The following is a 26,722-nucleotide window of genomic DNA, read 5'->3' as shown; positions in this document are numbered from 1 at the left end:
TAACAGTCTCTGGCTTCTGCTGCAGTCTCTTTCTTCTTGTTCATGATCCAGAGTTCCAGCTCCACCTTGTGGCTCAGAAGGTGGGGACACACTTCAGGGGTCGTCGTCAGGCCACCACAGAAATGTGCAGCCACAGCCATCACACGCTGGCTGTCAGCAGGCACATTAAGAAGAGTTTCCTATGTTTGCCTATTGTTTATAGCTTATAAAATGGTTCCACAGATACTGTTTTAGTTTTATAGTATTTATTATTATGTTACTTCAGGGGTATGCAGACAAGGTTGCCATTCAGTGTGACAGGTACATCCTTTGTTTTGGATACACTTCTAAAAGAGACTTCCTAGCTGGGCATGGTGGCACACACTTGTAATCTCAGCATTCAGGAGGCTGAGACCGGAGGATCACGGTTCACGGACAGCCTCAGCTACTTAGGCCCTCCGCAACTTAGTGAGACCCTGTTTTAAAATAAAGAAGAATAAAATATAGGGCAGGGGGTGTAGCTCGGAGGTCAAATGCCCCTGGGTTCCATCCCCAGACCCGCAAAAAAACGTTTTTTTAATTAAAAAATAAAAGAGACTTCCTGTTCCACCCTCGATCTTCCTTTACCCTTTTCTTTTGTGTCCTCATCTTTATCTCCACCTCTTGAAATCAGTCATTCCTGTCCTCAGTGTTCCCGCTTCAACATGTCTTTCATCCAGAATCTTTCTCCAGTTACCCGCAGTGAGAATGCATCTTTGTCCCCGTCATACTTCATTTATGTCACCATCGTAACACTTGCCTCAGTTTCCCTCTGTGGTTCTGGTTATCTGGACACGCATCTGGCTCCTCCTCTTGAGGTCTGCAGCTATACACGTCATGGGTGCCTAATGAGAGATTGTCATCCTTGTGAGTTGGTTAGCATGAGATGTCCTGGTTAGTCCATCAAGATCTAACCTTTCAGCTTTTACGTTTACTCGCTGATTTACTTAAATATCTCAGGAATTTCTGAAAAGAACAGCTTGAATTCTCAAGCTGCTAATATTGAGGATTATCCCAATACTTTGTGGTCAGGCAGGAAGACTTTTCTTTCTCCTTCTCCCAGATCCTTATGTTGTCTTTAACCAAGGTTGTTCACTGGTCATATGTTTTTAAAGCACCATCATGCCTTTAAAGCTAGTTCCTAAAAAAAAAAAAAGACCTATTTACATAAATGTTGTCTGCAAACCACTTGCAATATAAAAAAAGAACCAGGTTATAGACTTTGTTATTGTTTTTGTGCATTAGGAAAGAATAAAATAACTTTTTCTGGAGCAATATTTTATTAAAAGGAAATGTATCTTTCTGATGGCACCCATTTTAGTTGTTCCAACCATTCTTTTTTGTGTTCCCCAGCTGTTCTTCATGCATCTTCTGCCCAATTTCGCCGAGTGCTGGTGGGACCAAGTCATTCTGGACATCCTGTTGTGCAACGGCGGCGGCATCTGGCTGGGCATGGTCGTTTGCCGGTTTTTAGAGATGAGGACTTACCACTGGGCCAGCTTCAAGTGAGTTCTTTTTCAACATTAGTCACAGTGTTACATAATGTATCTTTAAGTGCTTTGCTAGGAGTCCTATTTAGTCCCATCCTTCATGATAAGAAATTCCATATTAGGAATTGAAATTCACAAATGATTCTAAACCCAGTTTAAGCATTTGTCCAGAAAATGCTAAGTCATTTTTCTCTTTTCCACCTTGTATTTAGAGGGCCCTAACACCATCTTGATTCAAAGCGTTTCTCAAATCCATCCCTTTTCGATCTGTGCTTCCTCAGCCACACACACACTCCCACCTGAGGTCATTGGTCCCCTGCCCCTGGAGACAGCCCTCCTCACACATCGCTTGCATGAACTGTGTAAAAACAACAGGCTCCTCAGCTCCTGGCCCTGTGGGTGGCTTCTCATGGCTTTAGGAGAGAATGCACATCGTGGGCTGGGTGGGGAGGACCCTCTTTCATGCCTTCCAGGCCCCGAGGTTCTGTGGCTGTGCACAGTCGTCCCCTCTGTACCTGGGAGTCGGCCCACATTCCCTTGGACCAGGCTGCTCCACCTTTTCTTTGGTGACTCAGCTCACCTGTCCCCTCTTGGGGAAGCTGTCCTTGTCTCCAGTGTAAGTTGCACGCCCCTCCTCTAGACCTCCAGGAGGATGGCCCACACCATCATCTTTTCTTCATTCTGTGTAGTTCAACTTAGTTTTTAGTTCTCACCATGCCACTGAGAGGAGGAAGACCGGCATACCGATAATAGAAGTAGCTGTTTTCATTGCATTTAAAACCTTATTTTAGCCAGGCATGGTGGCTCACGCTTGTAATCACAGCACTCGGGAGGCTGAGACTGGAGGATCACGGTTCTTGGACAGCCTCAACTACTTAGTGAGGCCCTCTGCAACTCAGTGAGACCTGGTTTCAAAATAAAGAATACAATATATGGCAGGGGGTATAGTTTGGAGGTTGAATATCCCTGGGTTCCATCCCCAAACCTGCAAAAAAAAAAAAAAAAAACCTTTATTTTACATAACAGAACATGAACATCTTCCCATCTCATCCAGTATTCTTGTAAAACATGATTTTAAAGGGTTTCATCCTATCCCAACATAAATTAGTTCTCTGTTTTTGTCACTTAGATTTTCCAAAGCTTTTACTGAATATTCGTAGACATAGATTTTTATGCGCATCTCAGATTTTTCTTTGTAAATAAATTCTTACAAGTACAACAATTGATATTCTCATCTATCATGGTGTGTGTGGTCTGTGTGTCCATTTATTGTGTCTTTGAATTTTATATTTAAACCTTTTTTAATTTTATCCCACATAAAATTGTGTGATAATGGGTTTCTAGTCTGTTCTTTTTTAAAATTTTTCCCTTTAATAGTGCTTTATAGTTGAAGAATATTATACTTTGTCATAAATGTAATTATATTTTTTATTTTGTTAGCCTCTTTATAATTTAGTCTATTTGGGGTTATTATTTAAAACTTCAAAAAGATTTTTATCTATTTGTTCAGGTAACATTAACCTATATTTTCTTTTAATTTTTTAATAGTTGCACTCTATTATTTTAAATAATTTACTTAATCTGCCTCAAATGTATTTTAGCATATGATATAATGATATAAGGAGATTTCATGATTTATTTTGTAATTGACTAACCATTTTTCCTAGACCCTTAACAATCCTTTCTTTGAAAACCAACTTTTTTTTTTTTTTTTTGCAGGTCTAGGGATGGAACCCAGGGGCATTCAACCTCTGAACTACACCCCCTGCCCTGTTTGTTATTCTTTATTTTGAAACCAGGTCTCACTAAGTTGCAGAGGGCCTCACTAAGTAGCTGAGGCTGTCCATGAACCGTGATCCTCTGGTCTCAGTCTCCCGAATGCTGGGATTACAAGTATGAGCCACCATGCCTAGCGGCAACCAACTTTAAAAAGACATTTTAAGAACTAGACATGACCCATGGCTGTAATCTCAGTACATGGGAGGCTAAGAGAGAAGGATCACAGGTTTGATGACAGCCTCAGCAACTTAGTGAGGCTCTTAGCAACCAGCCAGACCTTTATCAAAATAAAAAAATAAAATAGGGCTGTGCATGTAGCCCAGAGGCAGAATGCCCCTGAGTTCAATCCCCAGTATCAAAAGGGAGGGGGGCATTTTAAGACTTTAAAGCAGAACATAAACAAGCATAGTGACTGGGTGAGGAACTGCTGCTACAAGCAAGCTTTATGGACTGAATCACATTTGAGCCTGATCAGTCCTGGGACTCTTATTCTCCTTGTTGGGATCTTATTGTTATTCTCTTCGTTTTAGGGATGATTGTGGTCATCCTAGGATGGTGGTGTGTTCTTCTTTTTAGGGATGATGATGCCAAGGCTCACACTTAGTAATTTGCCCAAGGACACTCAGCTACTAAGTAGGGGAGTCTTGATTTGCATCAGGCAGACTCCTTCCACAGTGCTTTTCTGTTTTTATATGTTTATGCTTCAAATTCAACTTCAGTATCATTTTGCCAGGATGCCAAAATATAAGCCCAACTACTAAATGGAAAAAAAAAAACCCTCATTTTTTGGGGGGGTGATACTGGAGTTCCTGGAAGCCCTTCTACCTCCGGGCTACACTCCCAGACCTCTTATTTATTTATTTATTTATTTATTTATTTATTTATTTATTTAAATTTGGAAACAGGGTCTCTTAAGCCAGTGAGGCTGGCTCCGAACCAGCGCGATCCTTCTGTCTCCGCCTTCCAAGTGCAGGGATTACAAGCGTGCGTCACCACACCCGGCAAAAAAAAAAAAAAAGCTCATTTTTAAAAGTCACATTAGATGTACAAATGAATACGGATTAATTTGAATTGAATTACCCTCTTCACTGTATTAAGGATTCTCTTTCTTGATCGTGCTATATGTACCTCTTTTGGTAGGTCTGTGCATTTTGCCATTTTTTGAAGATAAGTCCTTCATAGCTCTTGTTAATTTGGGGGTAGTCTCCATTTGTGTTACAGTTGTACCACAAGGCTTCTTGCTATGATATTTTCTTATCACATTCTTACTAATGGACAGGTGGGTGGGTGAAGGAGCAGACCTGGTTTCCTCTACTCTCCCCGACCCCTCTCTCTCCAGAAGGAAAGCCTGAATTGTTGATACTTGGGCCTTCTGCACTTAGCATCATGTCTGAGATATAAAGGTCCCTGATAAATATTTGTAAAACTAAAGACTCTGCCAGGTATTAGATGATATTTGCATTGGATTTCAGCTTTCCTGAACTATTATGAGAAGGCCAGAATCTACACCCACCCCTGATGCTTATAAGGTCAGTCTGCATCAGCCAGCTGCTCTCCCTGACCCTAAATATGCTCATTTGTAAACTTGGGAGCATTTCTGTCATCGCTGTGTGAAACTGTCAGTTGAGTGATTCTAGTTAAAACTAAGAAAAGTTAAGTCAACTATTTATCATCCCATACTTTTCACATCTCTGGGAAAGAAATGGTATAAAGACAGGACTTGGGTGAGCTCAAGAATATGGAGCATGAGTCATTTTACCCAAACATCCCCTTAGGAGACACACAGTGGACAGACTAGTGCCCTGCTGGCATCCAGGTTCTTCCTGGGCGGAGTCCAGGTGGTTGTGCTGATGACCCTCCATTTCTGTCACCAGTTCACTCTGGCTCAGGAACACCCTGACCACACTGCACCGTGCCCCTCATCACTGGGATTCCCCATCCACTGGGCTTCTATCACCTGCCCCCTGCAAATAGAGTCCTGGATTGAGAAAGGGTTCTTTCTCATTTTGCTATAAAATCATCAGTGCACAGTTTTTTTTTTCTGTTTGACCCCAACCTGCCCCATCCCCTCTCTTTTGTCTCTGGATTATCACTGGAGATATTTTCTTCTTCCAGGGACATTCACACCACCACTGGGAAGATCAAGCGAGCCGTGCTGCAGTTCACCCCTGCTAGCTGGACCTACGTTAGATGGTTTGACCCCAAATCTTCTTTCCAGAGAGTGGCTGGCGTCTACCTTTTCATGATCATTTGGCAGGTATTTTTTCAGATGCCCATAACTCTGGGGGAAAAAAAACACAAAAACAAGCTGCCCAGGAATTTAGAATTAGTGTTAATTTGCATTGCATATCAACTAGGTAATTTAGAAAAGATATTCTGCACCTGGCTTTAGAATAATTAAGCAGAGTGATTACATCTAAGGTCTTGCTTTGTTATGAAGACATTTTAAAATATGGATCTTTGAATTGCAGATTAGGAACAGATTCGATTTCCTGAAAAGAGGCATGTTTAGCATCCATCACTCAATGTATTGCCTTTTAGAACGTGGTCATTTTCAAAACCAAAGACAAATCAAAAGGCTTTTCTTATATTTCTAATTCAGCATTTAATGGTCAGGTGTATACATCAGCTGTTACCACTGTGGGCAATGTGCCCGATCAGCTCTGGCATGGGCCCTTTGGTGATGTGCGTCCTCCACGGTGTGGTCCCCAGTGGAGAGAAGGTGTGGTTCCAGATGGACTGTTACATAATGGAAGCAATCCAGACAGCCACAGGTCTTGGCAAAGGCTTCTAAGACATTTCTGATTTCTAGAGATAGCCTCTGTTTATTGAGTTTTCTGTCCCTAGATGGTTTCTCAACTTCTGGAGACTTAGCAAGACAAATCAGTTTTTGCCTGAAAGATCTTTCAAAATCAACAGAAAATATATTTTGTACACACAAGCACTAAATATTCCCAACAAAAGGAACTATCAGCAGATGTCACTTTTAAGACTATTCTTCTTAAGACTAGATTCATACCTAGACAATAATAGCACCCATTTCAGTAAGTGGGGCTGTGTATACAGGAGTGTAGTGAATACTGAGCAATCCCCATGCTTTGGAGAAGTCAGGACGAATAGCTCTCTATATCCATGATTCCACATCTGTGGATTCAACCAACTGCAGATTGAAATGTTTGAAATAAACTGTCTCTGTGTTGAACTTGTTCAGAATTTTTTCTTGTCCATTATTCTGTAAACAACACGGCACAACAATTACTCACATAGCATTTGTATTGCACTAGTTATTATAAGTAATCTAGACATGAGCATACATTCAGTGTACATACTGCATCATTTTATATTAGGGACTTCAGCACCGGCAGGTTTGGGTATCTACAGGTTCTCCAGAACCAGTCTCTCACAGATGCCAAGAGATGCGTCTGTCTATAAAAATGGGACTGTATAATGTGTCAGGATTAGGCTTTGCCTTATTCAGGCAAATGTCCCAGAAGCTCTAAGTTTTACTAGAAGGAGGAATGATTAGATCTGTGAAAGAGAGATAGTCCAGTACTTCTAGAATAGAAGTACTTGGTAGCATTTCACAGAGCACAGCTGTCTCATGGCTGTGAACACTGTGCTTTGGTCAGCTCACCAGGTATGGTGGTAACTATTGTGCTATTTTTTATTTTATATTATTGAGGTCCATGCTATGGGAAAACAGCGAGTGTTTGATGTAACTGCAAGGCACCTGCAGTCCCTGTGGCGTGACCTCAAAGCTCAGTGACCTTTCCATGGTCCCTGTTCATTGTTTGAGATCTAGAACCAGGCTTGGGGCAAATGGCAGCCATATCTTGGCCATGGTCTTCTGATAGAGTTGCCGCCAAGAGCTCATCATGGCAGGCTGCACTCGGATGCTAACTTCAGGGAACAGTGCTGCTGCCCCTAGGTGAAACTTGGACCAAGCCTTGACCCCTGCTTTCCAGAGCTGCCTGAGGTCGAGGATCCGCCCCAGCCCAGGCATGTGCTGCTCAAGTGCATAGTCATCTCAGTGACGTACTTTGGGCACAAGCTTACTTTCTACAGCTGGACTTCCTGTAGACCCGGCTTGACTCTAAGGCCGTCAGTGGAAGCAAGTGTTGCATGGTTTCCGTGGTGCTCGAAGCATTCCTCTCCCAGCTGTCTCAGCAGATCACACGTGAGCTAAGTGACAAAGTAGAAAACATGACAGATAGTGATTGCCCTCCTGAGCCCTACCCACCATTCCAGTTCTCCCCTGCCTCAGATCCACCCCTAGACCCAGTTTGTCAATGCTCATGTTGTACTGACTGTTGCTAGTTTGACCTCTGCAGACCTGTATATTTACTGAAAATGCTTTGAACATAGCAGTTCTTTTTGGCCATAGACATCTATTTAAGGAATTCTTGCCTGTGACTTAACGCGATGTGCCAAGGTGACTGATTCCTCCCTTTTCTTTTCAGCTGACTGAGTTGAACACCTTCTTCTTGAAGCACATCTTTGTTTTCCAAGCCAGCCACCCATTAAGTTGGTGCAGGATTCTCTTCATTGGTTGCATCACGGCTCCCACAGTGAGGTAGTTCTTTTGCAGCCTATTATTCTAGAACATAACCTGCCTTGTGGTCTCTTGCCTAGCAGAAAGAAAGTCACATCAGTTAACAGGTTTTCCATGAAGATGCCACTCTAAAAAATTGCTTGGTTTTGCTCTAAGGTTGTAGTGTTACTAAGGGCTTATTGTTATTGGGGCTTAAAAAACAGAAAGTGAATCATCATTGCCGCATCAGTGCCACACTAGTTATTTTCAAACCCCTTTGCTCACAGGCTGGTTCTGTAAGCCAAGCTCCCCCCCTCCGGCCTAATCTGAACTCTGAATCTCTTAGAGGAGTCCTTCAGTAGGCACTGGTGTCTGTCCCCTTGACTAGGACTGGATCGGGCACAGGAAGCAAGGCGGGACAAGTTTTATGTTCACTCTGTCCGAGTCCTTTAACTATACATTGGCTTGTTCGTCTTCCAGAAGTTCTTACTGAGATGCAGTTTTGTTCTTTCAGACAGTACTATGCTTACCTCACCGACACACAGTGCAAACGCGTAGGAACACAGTGCTGGGTGTTTGGGTGAGTATCTATATTGCAGAGCTTTTCAAGAGCGTGTATGCCCCTAGATTTCTCTGGGTAATTTTTGGCCTTGTGGTCAGTGCTTTTCAGTGTGATTTCCCTGGGAAGGCAGGTGAACAAGGTTTCCTGCTATTTTTTAGTTTTTACATATTTTTAATTTTTAACAGTTCCTTCCCTAAGCAGAGCATAGTCATCTTGGCAAATTATAGAAAGAGGGTATGAACTGCTGTCTTTTAGAAGAATTATTAGGAAATCTTTGGGTATTTTCTACATAGAGCTTGCCTCATGAAATAAATTAGATGTAGATCAGTCGAATATCCTCTGAACGCATCTTGAGTGTGGGACACCATCCTGTTCGGGGGCTCTTGAAACAGCTATCTACTCTTTACCAAAGTGTAATCTTAGTGTTCAAAGAATCCACAGCCACATGGCTCAAATTTATTATCTTGTTACAGATATAAATGCTCTATCTTAACTTACTATTATTTAACTACCGTGAAAGAGGCCATGATTTATCTAGTTTTAGGGCCCCCAAGCCCCCTGTTAAAGGTGAGCCCCTCTTAAATGTTTTAGAGAAGTCAGTCTGCTTCAACAATAATAACTTGCCATCTCATTTAGCAACCAAACTTTCTGAGCTGTCCAGCAATTCTGCATAGGAAGTTTGTTCCCTGAGGTCGCATAGATTCAAGACCTAATCTAGATTCTAAATTGACGGTGATGGTATAAAGAAAATTTAAGGAAAACTCATAATAGAGAAGCAATTATATCCAACAGGATTTTAGACAGAATACGGTTTTTCCACTTAACTGCAATGTAGGCACATGGACGTAACTTCCGTAAAGAATATTGAAGAAACTGAAGAACACCCAAAGAAATCAACCCTACAGAGAGAAGTGCAGCAGTCTTTCATTCCTCAGAAACGTGTGTGTGTATGCCGGGCATGGTGGCACACGCTTGTAATCCCCGTGCTTGGGAGGCGGAGACAGGAGGATCTTGCAGGTTCGAAGCCAGTCACGCTGGCTTAAGAGACCCTGTTTCCAAATTAAAATATAAAAATAGGTCTGGGAGTGTAGCCCAGAGATAGAAGGGTTTACAGGAACTCCAGTACCATCAAAAAAAAAAGAAGAAGAAGAAACGTGTGTGTGTGCGCGTGCACGTACATGTATACTTGAGCTCTTATTCCAGATTCTGAGGGGTTACCTATAGCTTTAAAGGAAAAAAGTGTTCAATTTAGGCAAGTCTTTCCCCACCCTAGAAGACAAAGGGCCGTTGTCATTCGTTAGTCATGACTTAATTCTGTGGGTAAGTTGATTTTCTTGCCCAAGCACTTGCAGTGTGGAGGATGATAGGTGGATTAAGTTGCCTTTGTTTAGCCGTGTGTAGCAAGAGGCCACACACACATGTTCCGGGTTTCTGATGGACTATGCAGAGGAGGCCTCCAGCCTCATGAGTCAGGTGTCCTAGCAGGAGGGATGTGGCTATTCCTCTCACTTTTTGTCCAGCTTAGCCCTTCTCTTTCACCGATGCAATCCATTTATATACAGTTTTTTCCTTGATGTTTAAAAGTCCTCAGCAAGGTCTTACCCCTCCGTGGAGTGCATGTTTTCCATAGAACTTGAGCAGTTTTCCTGTAGGAGAAAAGGAGATATGGGTCAGAGACAGAGTAATGATGTGGCAGTTTCTTCCTGATTGAGCAGCCAGAAAGTATAGTTTTCAGGGGGAGCAACGGCAGAGGTAAAGGGAAATAAAGGGTGCTAGAAATACTGTGAAATGCTAGAAAGTCGTGCTCCTTGGACGGTGATTAAGATAAAGTTAAATGCAAAAGACTCACTTAGTATGCCTTATTGAGAACTGTGAACTCCCAGAACAGTGGGGCCAAGATTAATGAGTCTTATGAGAACTGGCGCTGTGTGCTGAAAAAGAACAAATCCATCTTCATGACTCTCACAGGGGTCCCACCTGCCTGCATGCGCGTGTGCCTGTGCATGTGTGTGTGCGTGCACAAGAATGTCTCTTCCTCCCCTCTTCTGCCTCATCCCTTCCCCTATCCACTGTTGCCATCAATTTATTCCTTCTCCTATCAAAATAGAAAACACTTAAATGTCTGAATTCTTTTAATAACTAGTAGCTGCCATGTGGCTTTCTTTATACTAATTTAGGGATGATCCCAGGACTAAGTTGGTGTGGACCTGTGAGAAGTGACCCATATATTATGACATTTTGTCTTTTGGGAGGTACAAGGGGATAAGGCAAAGGTCAAACAGCCACTTGCCTAAGGCTTCCTTCCCACCATTTCACATCTTTTTCGCCATCAGTAAACATTATATCCCAAAACTGTATTAGTTATTTGCTGATTTAACCAAGTACAGACTTACCACGTTGCCTTCTACAGTTGCAATGCAGTTCTGAACTGCGTTCTTACACTTGCAGCACAGGGCAGAGCTGGGGCCCATGCAGCTGGGGGATGGGGCCCCGAGCAGGAGAAAGCAGTAGTGTGCAAGAGTTGGTCCCCTCTGTTAAGAAGTCACAGTATGAGCTGGGCGTGGTGGCGCACGCTTGTAATCCCAGCATTTGGGAGGCTGAGACTGGAGGATCGCAGTTCACATTCAGCCTCAGCTACTTAGTGAGAGGCCCCTGCAACTTAGCGAGACCGTTTCAAATAAAGAATAAAAAATAGAACTGGGGGTGTAGCTCAGAGGTAGAATGCCCCTGGATTCCATCTTCAGATCTGCAAAAAAAAAGTCACCGTACGTTTCTTCAGCTCTGCAGGGTTTTGGGGCCTGGCTGACAGGAGGTTGCAGTTCACATCCTTGCTCTCTCTGCCCTTTCCCCACTTCACTCTGATTATAGTTGAGCGTCTTTGCCCCAGGAAGAGAGTATTAGCCCGGTTTTGAAAGAAAAGCAGTCTTGTCACCTGGTCTTGGGCTGTAGCCAAGTCTTGGCTGGAGTGAGCTGTGGCTCCTCTTCCTCCTGAGAGTCCCTGGACCAGGCCTTCAAGGGGAGCATGCCTTTGCCTGAGGCCCAGGACCAGGTCCTGCCCCAGCAGCACAGCTGCCCCTGCCCCGCAGCCTCACGGGCCCCCATCCCAACCCCCATTACCATCTGCTGTGCCCGCCACTCTGCCTGGTGGGCTCCAAGGTCGGTTCCCACCCACCCTCACCTCTTGCACCTTCTCCACACTCTCTGCCATCTTGACACTGTCCTCTTGCTTCTGTGAGCGCCATCCTGGATTTCCTCCCACTTTTCCTTTTCTGGCTTCCCATTCCGTCCCTCTCTCTTGCTGCAGTTTCCCATAGTCGTCGTTTTTCCAGTCTCAGAGCCTCCGAGCGTTCTTCCTTAAGGACAGACACAGCTAGGAAGCAGGCAGCCCTTTCCAGGAGGAGGGAGCTAGCTGGGGGAACAGATGTGGTAGCAGGCTTATCCGTTCTGTGACCCTATCCAGCACCTCCGGGTCACCGCCGGCCAACAGCCCTCTTGCAGCCTCTCCTTCCCGCCCACCAGGCCTCGGTTGGGGCCCAGCCAGGGCTCTCACACTACCTGCGGGGCCAGAGCCATCCTCCTGCAGGCTCTACCCTCCACCGTCCTCTCCTGGCTATTACCCCGGCTGTCCCCACTCGTTGGCTTAGGAAATCCCCACTCGCACCTCAAGACCTCAAGCAGTAGTTACAGAGGCTTTCTAGCAGTTGATTCCCTTTGCTCAAATGTCCCAGCCCCTTAATACATAAAGTTAACTGAAGATCCTCTGTCCTCCTTCCCTCCTTGCCCCGGGGTTCTCTGACAATCAGAAAGTACCAGAACACAGATGCAATGTAATCTCTCTGTTTGGGCCCAGCAGAACTCTCATTTATTCCAAAAGTCCCATTTAGAACCAGAACAACACCCCTGAACCTGAAGGACACCGCTTGGCTTCCTGTGCACCCATGACAGCTGGGTTTCATGTAGTATCTCCAGCACTATTGGAGGCCGGCTCCCCCACCTCCCAGCATACTCTGAGGAACGCTGTGCATCTGCAGGACGCTGTCTGTGGGACTCAGGCAGGCAGCCCCGGGGCCATGGCTGTGCTGCAGCTTTCTCAGACCTCAAGAGCAGCCTTTGCTGATGCACTGCACGGCGCTGCTTTGTGCCTCCAGCTTGCACACGAGCCTAGAGCTTCTGTGCCCCAATTGCAGTCATCACTTTGCTGGCCATCTCCTCCCGTTCACCAAGGAACTCCTTGCGCTTGACTCAGCATGAATATCACCCCTCTCTACCCTGTAGAGCTGGCTCCAAAGAGGCTGAGCCGAGAGCCAGCAGACCAGCACTAAGTCAGAACCTCCGTGGCCGGCCCTGGGCCTATATCTTAGGTAGCCCAAATGTTTATTTGCCTTGTAACTTTGTTCAGCCAGGATAAGCATGGCAGCGCGAAGCAAGGGGAGGGATGCAGGCTGATGTCCATCACACTAGTTTGGCCCCTTGCTCAGCCAGGGAAAGAGCTTAGATATTTAAATTTGAACTAATACAAGGGCTGGGTTGCAGAGCTATTCAGGGGGAGGCCTCCACCCCAGGGGAAAGGAGGTTGGTGGTGTCTCAACTGTCAGGCTTAATACAGGCTCCTACTGTGCCCAAGACTTTAGCCCCAGTCCAGACTAGCTGTCCTTTAGAGTCTAATCATGAAAGTGAGGTTAGCCTTCTAGAAGGTTGCTGCTGATCAGGGCTTTCGCTAGTGGATGGGGATGTGGCTGGTAGTTAAAGGAGTCTTGGTTTAGTGCAACCAAGTTCCTACCACCCCGCAGCCCTTGCCCAGGCCCTCACACCTGGTTTAACCCAGGAGCCTCTATGTCTACCCTTACCTTCATGTAATGGTTCTATTGCAGCCCAAGACGACCATATTAAAGTATGATGCCTATTGTTTTAAACTCTGTACTCCAAGTCCTTTAGGGCTCCCTTAGACCAATAGCCAATCCCTAGGATATCTTAGACCCAAATTACAACCTGAGCCCTTTTCCCTCACTTCTGGCCCATCTGTGCCTTTCCTATGCCCAGGCCTCACCCGGGGCCCCTCCACACCCATGTACCCCCACGGCCAGCTTCTTCACCTCCTAGGATTGGCTCGGCTACTACCTTTTTGCTGACAGGCAGCCACTACCAGGGACAGCTGCTTAGCTAAGACTCCTCCAAACCCAGGAGCCTATGACACCCAGGAGGCAATGATTCGGAAGCACTGGAGTTTAGAAAAAACTTCAGTGGATGCAAGGACAGTCAAGTGATGGGCATTTTAAAATGAAATAGAATACAAAAGTGCGGGGCAGCAATTCAGTTAAAGATCGTAATTGACTCTGTTTTCACTTCTAGAGCCAGGTAACACTTCAGTGCATAAAATAGAACAAGTGTTGTAACAAGTAGAGCAGAGGTTGATTTTACAGATAGAAAAGGACTGAAGAAAGCAGAAGCAAAGAGCAGAAAGTGGGTAGAGTCAGAATGGTAGGAAAACAACCGATTTGCTAACATCAGATTACCTCAGGTTCCCTTTTTTGTGTAAAAGATTAAGGCAGAGGGAACTTCATTATCATGCCCATTAAAGCTGGCCAGCTTAGAAAATATGGCCATCACCTCTCTAGCCCTGATTTTTCAGAAGGTCCTATGAACAGCTTAGTTTCAGCTTGGTGATATGCAACTTTGATGTGAGTAATTTCATTTTGACTTTTAACTTGGTCTGTTGGGCACTGGGGAAGGAGCTTAGTTAAAAGTAATGGCCTCCCATAATTTTTATTTGCAAAAGATAAATTGTTTTGTGAAATGCATTTCAGTGGGGGTCACAGTGGAAAACATATTTCATGCCAGTTCTAGTGTGCTGGTCACCAGGCTTTAGAAAAGGGACTCGAGCCTAGCTGAATATCCAGATATTTTTCATAGAAGACTCAGGACATTCTGTCTGGCTTAAGGGTAGACTTGTCCCACTTGTGTCCTGGACTCAGTTCATCAGGAAGTCCCAACCAAGGATTTGCTCTTCCTCCCCGGTGCAGGCTGACAACCAACACAAGACCAATTCTAGTGTCGGTTCGCCATTTAGACATGAGATGGCAGTGGGAAGGCCTTGTGCATGTATTCCTCAACTAAAACATGCTCCTCACACAGGGCTAGCTATGTGGGGAGTGAGATATAGATTCAAACCAGCTACCACTAAACCTTGTCTACTTGGGGCTAGGGAATGACAGCCCCAAACTCTCTAAAGATGACATTAAGGAGACTTCTATTGATTTCTCTGCTTTGCTGAAATAGTTCTAATTCCTGGCAGTCACTTGTTCAGAGCCAGCCATACATTTGATGATGGCTGTGCCCTTGTGTCTGCCAGTGGGCAGGAGGCCACCTTGGGCTCTCTCATCTTTTTGGAAAATAGCTTGCAAGTATACCAGTTTTTGCCTTTCCAGATTCTGTCTGGAGAAAGAAACACTGAAAGTAGAATCATCTGAAACCAGTAGTCTTCTGTTCTTTGGGGCTTGTGGCCTGCTCTGAAACCCTCACCCTATCTGTTCCTACCTTCCACCTCTTAGTGTTTTTTGTTTTTGCAGTACTGGGTATTGAACCCAGGGACATTGTCCTTCTCTGTAAGGGGGAAAACCTGAAGGGAAAGAGAGAGAATATATGTGTGTGTTAACATTTTTTATACAGCAACCTTACTTGCAGATCAAGAGAGAATACAGGGTTTGTACTGTCAATAAAAGCAGGATATTTAATCTGGACATTCTTAGAAGGCTGTGAAGGAGGGTAATTGATGACTTTGAGTCATTGGGCAGTTTCTCACCCTCACTATGGCAGCTAGGGCAGTGTGAGGACGCACAAGCAGAAGATAGAGGAGGCTGCTGCCATCCGGGTTCCCTGGGGCATCAGCAGAGTCCATCACAGATGATAAGAGAGGCTTGAGTCACATGGTACCAGGTGTCCCCAGGTATTCAAATGTGTGGGTGCATATTTTGTCTGGGAGGAAGGGTAAATGAGAAATGTTATTTCTAAGGAAAGTGCAATGGGCTAGCACAATGTCCGTTTGTGGGGACCTGTTACCAGTGTCTTGGGCAGAAACCCTGAGCCATGTAACTGTGTGATTCAGTCATGCATAGATCTGTCTGGCAATGCATATGCTCCAGTAAGACGAATTAAAACTTGCTGGGTATGGTAGCTTACATATGTAATTCTAGCTACTTGAGAGGTGGAGACAGAAGGATTGCAAGTCTGACGCCACCCTGAGCAATTTAACAAGGTCCTGTCTCAAAATAGAAAATAAAAAGGGCTGGAGATGTAGCTCAGTGGTAGCGCAACCCTAGGTTAAATCCCTCGTACAAAAAAAAAGACAAAGTGATTAATATTAACCTTTTTTTCTCCATCTAATTAGGGTCATTGGTTTCCTGGAAGCTATTGTTTGCATAAAATTCGGACAAGATCTCTTCTCTAAGACCCAAATACTCTACGTTGTGCTTTGGCTTCTCTGTGTGGTGAGTCATTGCTTTCTTATCCAAAAGTCTTAGCCAAACTCCCCAGCCTAAAAAATTATCTCCTGCACCAAATTTCCTAAGAAATTCACAGAAACATGTTCTTATAATAACCTGAGATTGACTGTCAATCCTAAATTCAAGAACAAAACTCAGATGACCACCCAGGATCTGATTTGGGTCATTGGCAGGTTTCAGCAGTGCCCTCGGCAGGCACGCCGCCCGTGACTTTATTTCACTTATGGGAATTTGCCCCCACGTGCTAAGCAGCATCTCGTAAATGGGTTTCTGCGTAAAGTGGTGCAGTTGATATGTGATATATGTCTGAAGGTGATTGAGTCCTGGAGTTTCTACTTCATGGCCAACTTGATTGCCATGGTCTGGGTGCAGCACACCTGTGCTCTGAAGGGAAGAGCCAAGGGGGGCGCCAGCTCAGGGCTCCACTTCCTGGAGTGGCCCTGCACTTTTCTCTTAGCTTTAAATAAAGTAAGGTCTTTCCAGCTTGAACATTTTGTGACTGACCTTCTTACTTTAAAGTTATTGTTAGGTAAAAGTTCTTCTTTTATTTTTATTTTTATTTTTTTTTTTTGGTGATACTGGGGGTGGAACCCCGGGGCTTTTCTACCTCTGGGCTATACTCCCAGACTTATCTTATACTTTATTTGGAAACAGGGTCAGCTATACTCCCAGACTTATTTTATACTTTATTTGGAAACAGGGTCAATAAGTTGCTGAGAGCCTCACTAAATAGCTGAGGCTGACTTCGAACCTATGTGATCCTCCTGTCTCAGCCTCCCAAGCGCTGGAATTACAAGCATGCGCCACCACGCTGGCTCTTCTTTTATTTTTGAGCTTAAGATTTTTCACTTTACTTGGTTTAGAATATTAATTTGGACATTTTTTAATAATCATAGAATATTCCAAATATATTTGCAATTAAAGAGAATAATGACCCCCTCAGGTATCTGTCATTCAGTTCAACACTGATGGACACAGGACCCACATTGTCTTCTTTTATGCTCTATTCAGTATCCCAATCCAGAATAAAGCGGACCGACCTTTAACATTTCAGGATGTTATCTCTTAAAATAAGGATGCTTCTTTTTTCTTAATGCAACCACAATTCATTATTGCCTTTGGTAAAAGAATCAACAGTAATTCTTTAGTATTAGCAAATATCCAGTCAATGTTTGAACTATGAATTTTTTTAAATTTCATACTTATACACATTTCTAAACTTATACATATTTATTTGAATCACCATCCACTCATCAATGAGCAGCTGGCATGCCTGTTTTTTCTTTGTGGTTCTGGGAATTGAGGAACCCTCAGATTAAACCCAGAGGCACTCTCAGATCAGAACCCTGAACTACACCCCAGTCCTGTTTTTGTTATTGTTTTTTATTTTGAAGCAGGGTCTCACTAAGTTCCTGAGGGCCTAAGTTGCTGAGGCTGTTGTCAAACCTGTGATCCTCCTGTCTCAGCCTCCAAGTACTGGAATTACAGATGTATACCATCACACCCAGCCGTTGGCATGCCTTTTAAGTATCTTGTTCTGTACATTTTCCTTCTGTCTCTAGATCTTGCTCCCATACGCTTTATTTGTTGAAGAAACCAGCTCTTTTATCCTGTAGATTTTCCCACAGTCAGGATTTTACTTGTTCCATCCCGTCCTGCCCTTTAACAAATTTCTTTTTATTTTCTGTATATCAGTAGTTGGATCTAGAGGTTCAATCAGATTCAGGTCTTTTTTCTTTTCTTTTTTTGCCAGACTGAGGTTGGTATTTTTCAGGTGTCTTTTCTTTTCACAGTGTCTATTTTTGGGTGACTTGTTAGGAATCCTAACTGCGCCAGGGCACCTTGAGGCTGTGCCATTCCGTTTCATCTTGAACAATAACAAGGAATAATGATCTCCTGTGTTTTTAAAGCACACAGTTAACGCTTGGCTGCATTTTGTGTCCTAGTGAGACTACCCATGAGGAATGAGCGAGGGGAGCGGGTCAGATGGGCATGGAGATCCTCTCGGATTTCTCCGACACGGGCGCCGCAGGTGTGGGTTGGAATGTGGCCTCACTGCATGGGCAGAGGTGGCTGTTGTCCTTGCCTGGAGCCTTGAGGCCCACGGAGGGTGAAGCCGTGGGACCTTGTGGTCCTCACCCTGCCATGATGGAATTTTTTATTTATTTATTTATTTATTTTGCTCTTACCATCTTGAGCACGCTGCCTGGTGTGTAGAAATGTGGAGAGCAAAGAAATGAGTTGGCGAAACAAATAGGAGAAGTCGTCCAGGCGGATGGAGACGTGAGGCCACGAGAGTGCCCAGCTGTCAGGAGCATGGTGAACTGTTTGAGGATGGAGTGAGAGGCCAAGTTGGAGGAACAGGAGAATAAGGCTGCCTGCCTAAGAAGGGCTTTGTGTGCCTAGAGTTGGAGCCTCAAAGATTTGTAAGAAAGCAGTGTGGTCTGGTTTCTGTCCCAGGGAAACATCTTGGGGTGGGGATTGGTGAGGGCAGGGGCAGCCAGAGGTATGGCAGGGCCCTGGGTGACAGGTAGCTGGGGCAGGGCCAAGGTGGAGACATAAAGTGCAGAGAAAAGGCTGGCCGGAGAGCTGTTCAGAGTCAGCGCAGCAGGACTCCACTCCCCTGCCATAGCTGGGAAGGGGCTCGAGGACAACACCAAGGTCCCCTGTTTGTGCTCATAGCAGATTGGAGGATATGAAAGGAGAGGGTGAATTTGGTTCAGAGTTGAGGTTGGAGAGACCTTTCAGGTTTACAGGTTTCCCTGGTTCATCCAGTAACATTGGAAGGGCTAGGTCAGTGGTTGAATTAGAAGACTTGGAGCTGTCTGTGTGTAGGGCACAGTTGACGTCATGGGATTAGGTAAAGAGTTAGGAGACATGCTGGGGAGGAGAAGCTGGCTGAGGATGGGATTCAAAGGAGCAGCTGCACTTACGACTTCAGACAGAATGCAAGGAATAGCCGAAGGACAAGGGGACTTAAGACAGAGTCCCCTAATCGGAGCAATCGCTGTGAGAGACATGGAGGGACTTGGCTCAAAAAGAAGTTACTAGATGGGATGACTTGGGGTCAGCTTCTGATACTGTAACAAATATCCTGGACAGTATTTTAAAAGAAAAGGTTTGCTTTGGCTCATAATTATAAAGGTCTCAGCCCGTGATCATTTGATTCCATCGCTTTTGGAACCGTGTGAGGCAGCACGTCATGGGGGAAGTGTGTGGTGGAGCAAATCCTGTTCCCCTCACGGCCAGGACATGAAAGACGGAAAGAGGAGGCTCTAGGGCCCTCCACCCCACGACCCACATCTCCCCACTAGGTTTCACCTCCCGAAAGTTTCCACCAGCTCCCAGTAGCATCAAGCGGGGACTAACCCTTTAACTAACATGTGTCTTTATGGGATATCAAGATCTAAATTATAGGAGGTCCCCAGTGCCTTGCACATTTGCCAATGAAATACAAATGGAAACAAGATCCTGGTGCTTTCTCCTGACCACAGTCCTTTTGAAAGAGCGAGATGATCTCCAGCTTAGGAGTGAGGCAATCATTATTCAATAAGAGCATTAGAGAGAGAGAGGGAGAGAGCATTAAGTTACACCATACCTCCCATACTACTCTGAGAAACAAAGCCCCTAATTATTCCCCTTGCTTAGCAAGAGAACCTACACAGTGATGAGATCAATGCAGAAGCGAAGACTGGGGCTCTGGTTAATACACTTGTCTGATCAGTCGTCATACGTTGGATTGCCCGGTTCCATACTGTGGAGCCAAGCCAGGTTTGTGCCCTCATTGCCTCCACCCCGCCATCACAGATGCCAGGCTCTCAGCCCACAGAGTTTCCTTGCTCTGTCCCTCTCCAGCCCCTCTTTAAACAAATTTTGCACAATTGCTATTTTAAATCCGGACCTTGACATTTTAAGTGTGTACTTGCCTAGATTTCCAGAGGTGTGATTGCAAACCCATAAATTTCAAGCTTTTGTCTCCTGGGACAATTATAAAATGGGTTTCTTGTACCCAGGTAAAGTGCTAGATTTGGCAACCACAGCAGGCCCTTTGTGCGGCTGTCATGATGATAAGCACCTGTTGCTACCCCCTGTCTGTAGGTGTTTGCCTGGCCCCTGGAAGAGCCCTGCGTGCCTGCCCTCTGGCGGTCAGAATTTGCAGTGACAATCTAATGATGTGGCCTGTTTCCCCAGCCCCAACCCCACTCCAAAGCCAGTGCTGTGTTCCAAAGATACAAGCAAATCGCATCCCACTCTGAAGCCCAGGACCACCTGTTGTGCTCTTTATAAAGGGCATAACACATAAATAAACTATTGTTTCCTACTCTTTCCATGCTATGAAGCAAGCATATTTAAAGTTAGTGTTGTACATAAGCAATCTGAGAAAGTATTAGAATGTGCTGAAGATTAGCAGTCATTTTCATTTTATAATTTTAATGTATTCACTTAGTTTTTTGATGGGACAGTATGAGCTTTTTTACTTTTTAAATCCCTAATCTGTAGATGGGTGCCAGTTTGTGTATGGAATTAACCCATTTTGTTCCATTCCACATGTGGAATAAAAGCCTAAATTGAGTGGCAAGTATTCCATTTATGGTGATTTTGAATTAACTGTAAAAATAACAGTTGTCATATTTTTAGAGGTTTACTTTGAGAAAGAGTAGTAGGTGAAAAATAAAAGTGTTTGAAAATATGTGTGTATATACATATTTGTGAAAAATACACACATAGATTATGATTTCCAATGTACTTTAATGCATCTGTGTCGATTTCATTGAGATTTGCAGAACTGGAGACTTGGCACTTAGAGGTTTAATATAGCATCACTGTGGCTCTGTTTGACATTCTCTTGCCACCATGACACGATTCCCCATCACTGGTATGGAAGGAGGGGAGGCCAGCTGGAGCACTGGGAATCCTTCCGTGGAACTTGAGGATGCTGTGCTCTCAGCAGACACTTAGCAAATGGTGCTGACTTAAAGGGACCGCACCAAAGCCAGACTCCACGTGGCATTGATGAGAATTCCCAGCCCCTGCCTGTCTGTGCTCCCCAGGCTTTGGAAAGCTGATGCAGTTGGGATTGGCTCTTCCCATGATATTTTTCTTTATCATGGGAATAAATAGTTGGGTGGATGGCTGGATAAAATGGAGACAGTTATAAAGATGTTTAGACATAGTCAGTATTTGTTTATACCAGTATCTGACCTTAAATATGACCCACGGTTCTGAAGAGACCTTCCTCTGGCTCCAGTTTTGCTGCACACCAGCTGCATGTGCTTAGAAAGCCACTCACTTCTGAGGCTTCATTCTCTTTTGTAAAATGCAAGGGCATCTGAGGCCCCTTCTAGATCCAAAGTTAGGGTTCTTAGGGAGAACTAAAGTGATCTCCAAGAAGAGCAAATCCCACCGTGATTTCCCAACTGCTGCCATGTTGGGCGAGCTGACGGGTGATTACCGAGGTTGCCAGGTGCATGGGTGTCCACAGGAGATGCGGTGGGAGGGACGGAGGCAGGCCAGCCCGCCAGTGGCTTGCTGTAAGGGCTCCTACAGCGCGGGGCCCTGCAGGACAGGCTGTCATTCTGTGTGGCTTTGGTTTGGTTGCTTTGCTTACAGCCTAGAAGGCGAGGCCTGCCTTGTCCGTCCTCCCTCTGCCCACTCATGCCCTCCTTCCCTCCCTCCATCTTTCCCTCTGACAGTGGTCTTGCATTATGGGAATCATAGCTTTAGTCTCATAACCCTTCTTTAAAAGCTTTGGATGAGCCATGCGTGGTGGCGCACACTTGTAATCCCAGCACTCGGGAGGCTGAGAAGGAGGATCACACAGGTTCGAAGCCAGCCTCAGCTACCTAGTGAGGCTCTCAGCAACTTAGTGAGACCCTGTTTCCAAATAAAATAGAAAATAGGTCTGGGAGTAGAAAGCCCCTGGGTTCCATCCCCAGTACCACACACACAAAAAAAAACATTGGGTGTGCAATCTGTCTCCTCAAGCTCCACTCGCTTCTTGGGGTCCCATCTCTGCCATGTCCAGCTATCAGCATCCTTAGAACAGAAGCAGAAATGTACTGAGCCATCTGCTGTGCATTCCCATCACATCCTGGAAGTTCTGGAGAAGAGACAGTTTTTGCACATTATCATTTATAAAGTGGTCTTGTGGTTGCCTTTGTCTTCCAGGCTTTCACCACGTTCCTGTGCCTGTACGGCATGGTTTGGTACGCAGAGCACTACGGTCACCGAGAAAAGGTACAGAGGGAGAGACAGAGGTGGTCTGTGTTTACCATAACCACCTTGTACTTGTAGGGCTAGCCTGAGCCTGCCAATGGGAGCAGGTGGCCCGGGGCCCCGGGAGAGCTTAACCAGGTCACAGTTCATGCCCTGTCACTTGCTGCCCCTGCTTGAGACACACCTGGCCAGTAGGTCACTTTTTTTTTTTTTTTTTTTTTAATCTTCCAAGTGGGAAAAGCCTCGGCTTGTGCTCAGAAGGCTGGGTTTCATTCCCAGGTACTGGGCTTTGTAGCCTTTCCTTGTATTTCAGGTGGGGCTCCCCATCTGCAAAACACCTGCCAGGTCCTTCTCTTAGTAGGTAGGAGAATGATTAAAGCAGAGAATGGATGTGAATGGCTTTTAACACTACAGCAGTCTACTCAACTATACTTTTTTTTGTTTTGTTTTTTTAAGTAAAAGGAATGCTTTCATCCTTTACTCACAGCTTTAGTCCCAGGAACTAAAGGCACTGTCTAGAAGGCTGATTCTCTATGGCCCAGCAGAAAAGCCTTGATTTTCTAGCCTAGACACAGGCAGGAGGTTGCTGTCACTTGCGAGTGATGCTCTCAGCCCAGCTGTCTGGGGTATTTGTTGGCTCTGCATGTCTCCCAGGGAATAACCGGAATCTCCTCATCAAGCCTGTCTCTCTCTCTAGACCTACTCAGAGTGTGAAGATGGCACCTACAGCCCAGACATCTCTTGGCATCACAGGAAGGGAGCAAAAGGTATCTTTGCCTTCGTTATTTAAAATTTTACTACATCCTCTGCCCCCAGTAGGCCCGCTGAGGAGACTAGGGGTCGGTGTGGATGTCGCTCTCACAGGGCCCCACACCGGCTCATCAGATGTCTCCTGCCACTTATTAAGGAACAAGCACAGCACTCACCAAGACCCTTGCTTCGTCTCCATGTGGCTCTGCCTTTCCTGAGGCCCACGGGTGTGTCCTCTCTCTTGATTTTGATCACAGTAAAAAGAGTTAGAATAAATTGTGTGGGGAGAGGAAAAGCCAGCTAGAAAAGGTAGATGGTTTAGCTGCATTTGTTCAGAGTGTAGAGGGATTTCAGTAGTGTGGCTAGGGACCCCCACTGGCTTCTCCAGGGGAGCATTTGGGAAGGATCTGGGGCCACTTAGTTATTTGAAGGAATCAGACTTGTGGAGTAATGACACCGAGGCAGCTCCATTGCCGGCAACTGCTGGTCAGTTCTGAGCTGAGGGGAAGAAGTGCCGATTGCTGGAAGCTGAGCCTCAAGTTGCCCAGACACCAAGACCTGGGGGGAGAAAGCTCACTTGAGCATCCTGCACAGTTCTCCCGGGCCGGGCTCCTCAGAGATCACCCTGGGGAGGTACGAGTGTGCACCCTGCTGAGTTGCTGGTCACCCTCTTAACGACAGATTTTCCCAGATCAGGGAGTCAGTCAGCCATCCCAAGTGGGATGCTGACATAGGAAGGGGTTCCGCAGACCATCTTGTAGCTCTATTCAGGGCCCTTCTGGGTTCTCTGTCGAAAGAAATAAGTAGTGCTCGAGATATATTTATACACAGAATAGTAAAAAAAATAAAAATGTTTTCAGAGTGGTAAATGATATTTACAATGAGACAAAACTCTGGGAACTTTTTTTTTCTTTTGATGGCTGTCTTACCTAGAGATTTCCCACAGGACTGGATCCGAGCCTAGAGGCTGAGAACCCTTCGGCTAGGCTTCAAGGGGTAGGCTGTAGACTCCGGCAGAGAGTAGAGCCAGCCCATCGTGACTCTGTGACTCCAGGGCTGTGTGTCATGGACACATCTTTACCACATGTAAAGGTGTCACTCTCAATTAATAGCTTTACTTTAACCAGGCATGGTGATAGACACCTGTAATCCCAGATACTCAGGAGGAGGCTGTGGTAGCCGGAGGATTGCGAGTTCCAAGCCAATTTAGGCAACTTAGTGAGAAAAGGAATAGCTTTATAAAACGAAGAATCTTTTGTGATCGAGGCTTTAAAAATGTTGGTGCATAGCAGCTCAAGATGTGGAAACTCAGTACAGCTGTCCTTTGCAGGGATAAGATGGCACCCATGGAGTTTGGGGTTTTATGGGCTACGATTTCATTTGTACCCTCACTTCGGGTCCCCATCACCATGACTTCATCTGCCTTACACAGTGCAGGTGCAGAAGTTCTTTGGGCACTACCCTGATTTTGTGGGGCTTTTACTATGAACACCCAAGGCACCAGCTGTCCTTGTTCAACGGGGGTTTCTCTCAGCCTGGTGTTAACTTATAAGCAGGACCACTAGAGGGAGAGCCAGCATCAAGGAAGAGGCTGTTCTAGCCGGCAGGCTGGGCCGCGAGGCAAGGGAGAGCCAAAGTCACAGGCATGAGCCCTCGCGGCCCAGCAGCCGCTGGTGACGGTGTGTTCTGATTCCTTTGGCCAGGTTCTGAAGACAGCCCACCTAAGCATTCAGGCAACAACGAAAGCCATTCTTCCAGAAGAAGGAACCGACATTCCAAGTCAAAAGTCACCAACGGAGTTGGAAAGAAATGAAAGACCCTGGTTAATCAGAGATGTTCCAGAGAGTGCCTACAGCTGAGAGGGAAACAGAGCTCATTTGGGACATGTTTGGACCTCCCTGTTAGGAGAGCAAACTGTACAGAGCAGGCAGGCAGAGGAGAAGGAGCTTGGGGGGAGAGTCAGCAATTGACAGCGTAGCATTGTTTCCCATAGACCTTGCCATATTGGGCAGATCATTGCCTGGGCTCCTTTGCCAATTTGGGGTCTCTCCTAACTTCAGCACTCGGCAAGCAGTCACCAGTAGCAGTTACAATGTGTTGGAAGGAAAAGGTAGCAATCGCCACTGTCCCCAAGCACAGCGCTGTGCTGGTGTGTCTTGTGGACGCAGTGTAAACATCTTCGTTCAAACATGGTCTTATCTGGACGGCTAAGGGACTGGTCACCAGTTTTTATTTTTATGAGTTTGCCTTTCCATTTGACTGATTTGTTTAAGTTCAGGCCACCTTTCTGTCTCTTTATTTTGTTGTTTTCAAGTTAGAATGCTGCAAAGCCTTCAGAATCCATTGATGGTGGTGGCGAGGGGGCTGTGTCTCCTCCTCCTAGAGGAAAACAGAAAGGAATGTTTGTGTTCCTGTTTAACAACCTCAGCCCCTTTTTAATATCATCAGCCCCACGGCGGGTGAGCAGCAGACTGAGGAAGGGCCAGCTGCCTGCGTGGGCGGCTGGGTTTCAAATCAGAAGCTGTTTGTTCCATTCCAACGTCACTTGTCCAGACTTTTCCACAGCGCACGGCAGTGGCCCTACTAGCGGGGCAGTGAGCACCGCGGCTCCTCCCCAGGTGCCTTTTACAAGTGTGCTTGGCTCCCTTCCGCCGCGCGCTGCCCAGGTGTCCCTTGGTCCCATGTGAGGTGCTGGTGAGTATTACCTTCCATCTGTGCCATGCTCTAGAACATTCTCCTGATAGTACCCCCCATGGTTCCCTGTTTGAGATAAGACAATTCACATTAAAGCCCGTCAAAGGCACATCTACAAAATGCTTGTTTCTTTGCATCTTACTGGTGTTTTCATTGTTTTGTAAGCAATCTCTATATCTTGCAAACAATGTTCAGATGATGATGGGTATGAGAGTGATATGGTGAAAAGAAAAAAGGAAACAATATGTATTTATAGGGCTCACAGATATATTTGTCCTACTTTGAAGCTTCCCAGGTGACCCATAGGAAATGAGCAGCACGGTCATTGTTTTTCATTATGGACATGGTTACCAAATTGGATTTTTTTTCCTAACAAGAAGCCAGTCTCCAGTTGATTAGCTTACAGATATAAACTTGCTGAAAGCAATCTTTTTCTCATTTCATGGAGCGCAAGGTTTTCAATATCTTTTCTCCCTGTAAGGAAATCTTTTAGCCATCCAAGTGTTATGTTTTCCTTTTTCTACAAAAGAATTCCAAGGTGAAGGAGTTAAAAGAAACATTAAAAGCCAGGCACAGGCTATGTTCTGAGCAAGCCCTTGGTTCTGAGCCATCCGCAGACTTGCTCACATAGGGAACATCGGTGGCTGCAGCACACACCTGCCGCAGTGGGCACCACACTGAGCCTTCCTGCGCTGTCCAGTTAGCATCTGCAGCCTCCCCCAGAAACCGTTGGAGAGAAAAAAAGAGGTGCATGGGGCAGAAAAATGCTGCCATTTTGGCTTTTGCTTTGTTTGCAGTGCTGGAGATCAAACCCAAGGCCTCGTGCATGCTAGGTAGGTGCTGTACCACTGGGCTGTACCCTCAGCCTGCCTACACTCTTGTAACCCATCAAAGGGGCCTTTTTTTTTAAATTGGTGGATTGTAGTCATATATCTCAATGGGGTACAAGATGTTAGAAGCCTTTTTTTTTTTTAAACAAGGGCAATTTGTAAACATTACTTTGCAATGAGTTCATTATGTTTCACTCTGTATTTTGCTTTTCAGAGCCGAGAAGATTTGTGTACCCATCACTGGGGGTTTTCAGGTTCCTTCTTGCAGAGAGCTGGGCCTGGCGCTGTAGCAGTCCTCGGGTGCCCACGGTTAGCAGAAAGAGCAGCCGGTGGAGCACAGGGTACCCTTGACG

At 45.5% G+C, this 26,722-nt stretch overlaps 1 protein-coding gene across 1 annotated transcript in view; it reads left to right on the top strand.

Moving 5' to 3' along the window:
* The window catches only part of PTDSS1 (phosphatidylserine synthase 1), a gene marked incomplete at both ends in the record, with an annotated part of 64,452 nt that extends 39,794 nt beyond the window's left edge, over nucleotides 1–24,658 (top strand). The window contains 8 exons of the mRNA XM_080694241.1: nucleotides 1,372–1,523; nucleotides 5,403–5,544; nucleotides 7,748–7,860; nucleotides 8,333–8,398; nucleotides 15,765–15,864; nucleotides 22,048–22,116; nucleotides 22,793–22,862; nucleotides 24,549–24,658. Coding sequence (XP_080550367.1) covers nucleotides 1,372–1,523; nucleotides 5,403–5,544; nucleotides 7,748–7,860; nucleotides 8,333–8,398; nucleotides 15,765–15,864; nucleotides 22,048–22,116; nucleotides 22,793–22,862; nucleotides 24,549–24,658 — 822 coding nt within the window. The remainder of the gene's footprint in view (nucleotides 1–1,371; nucleotides 1,524–5,402; nucleotides 5,545–7,747; nucleotides 7,861–8,332; nucleotides 8,399–15,764; nucleotides 15,865–22,047; nucleotides 22,117–22,792; nucleotides 22,863–24,548) is intronic.
* Between the last annotated feature and the right edge of the window lie 2,064 nt (nucleotides 24,659–26,722).

The sequence above is a fragment of the Muscardinus avellanarius genome, assembly GCF_963383645.1.
Source record: "Muscardinus avellanarius genome assembly, chromosome: 4".
NCBI classification, from domain to species: Eukaryota; Metazoa; Chordata; class Mammalia; order Rodentia; family Gliridae; genus Muscardinus; species Muscardinus avellanarius.
The sequence above is the reverse complement of the archived record's forward strand: the minus strand, read 5'-3'. Positions and strand labels throughout refer to the sequence as shown.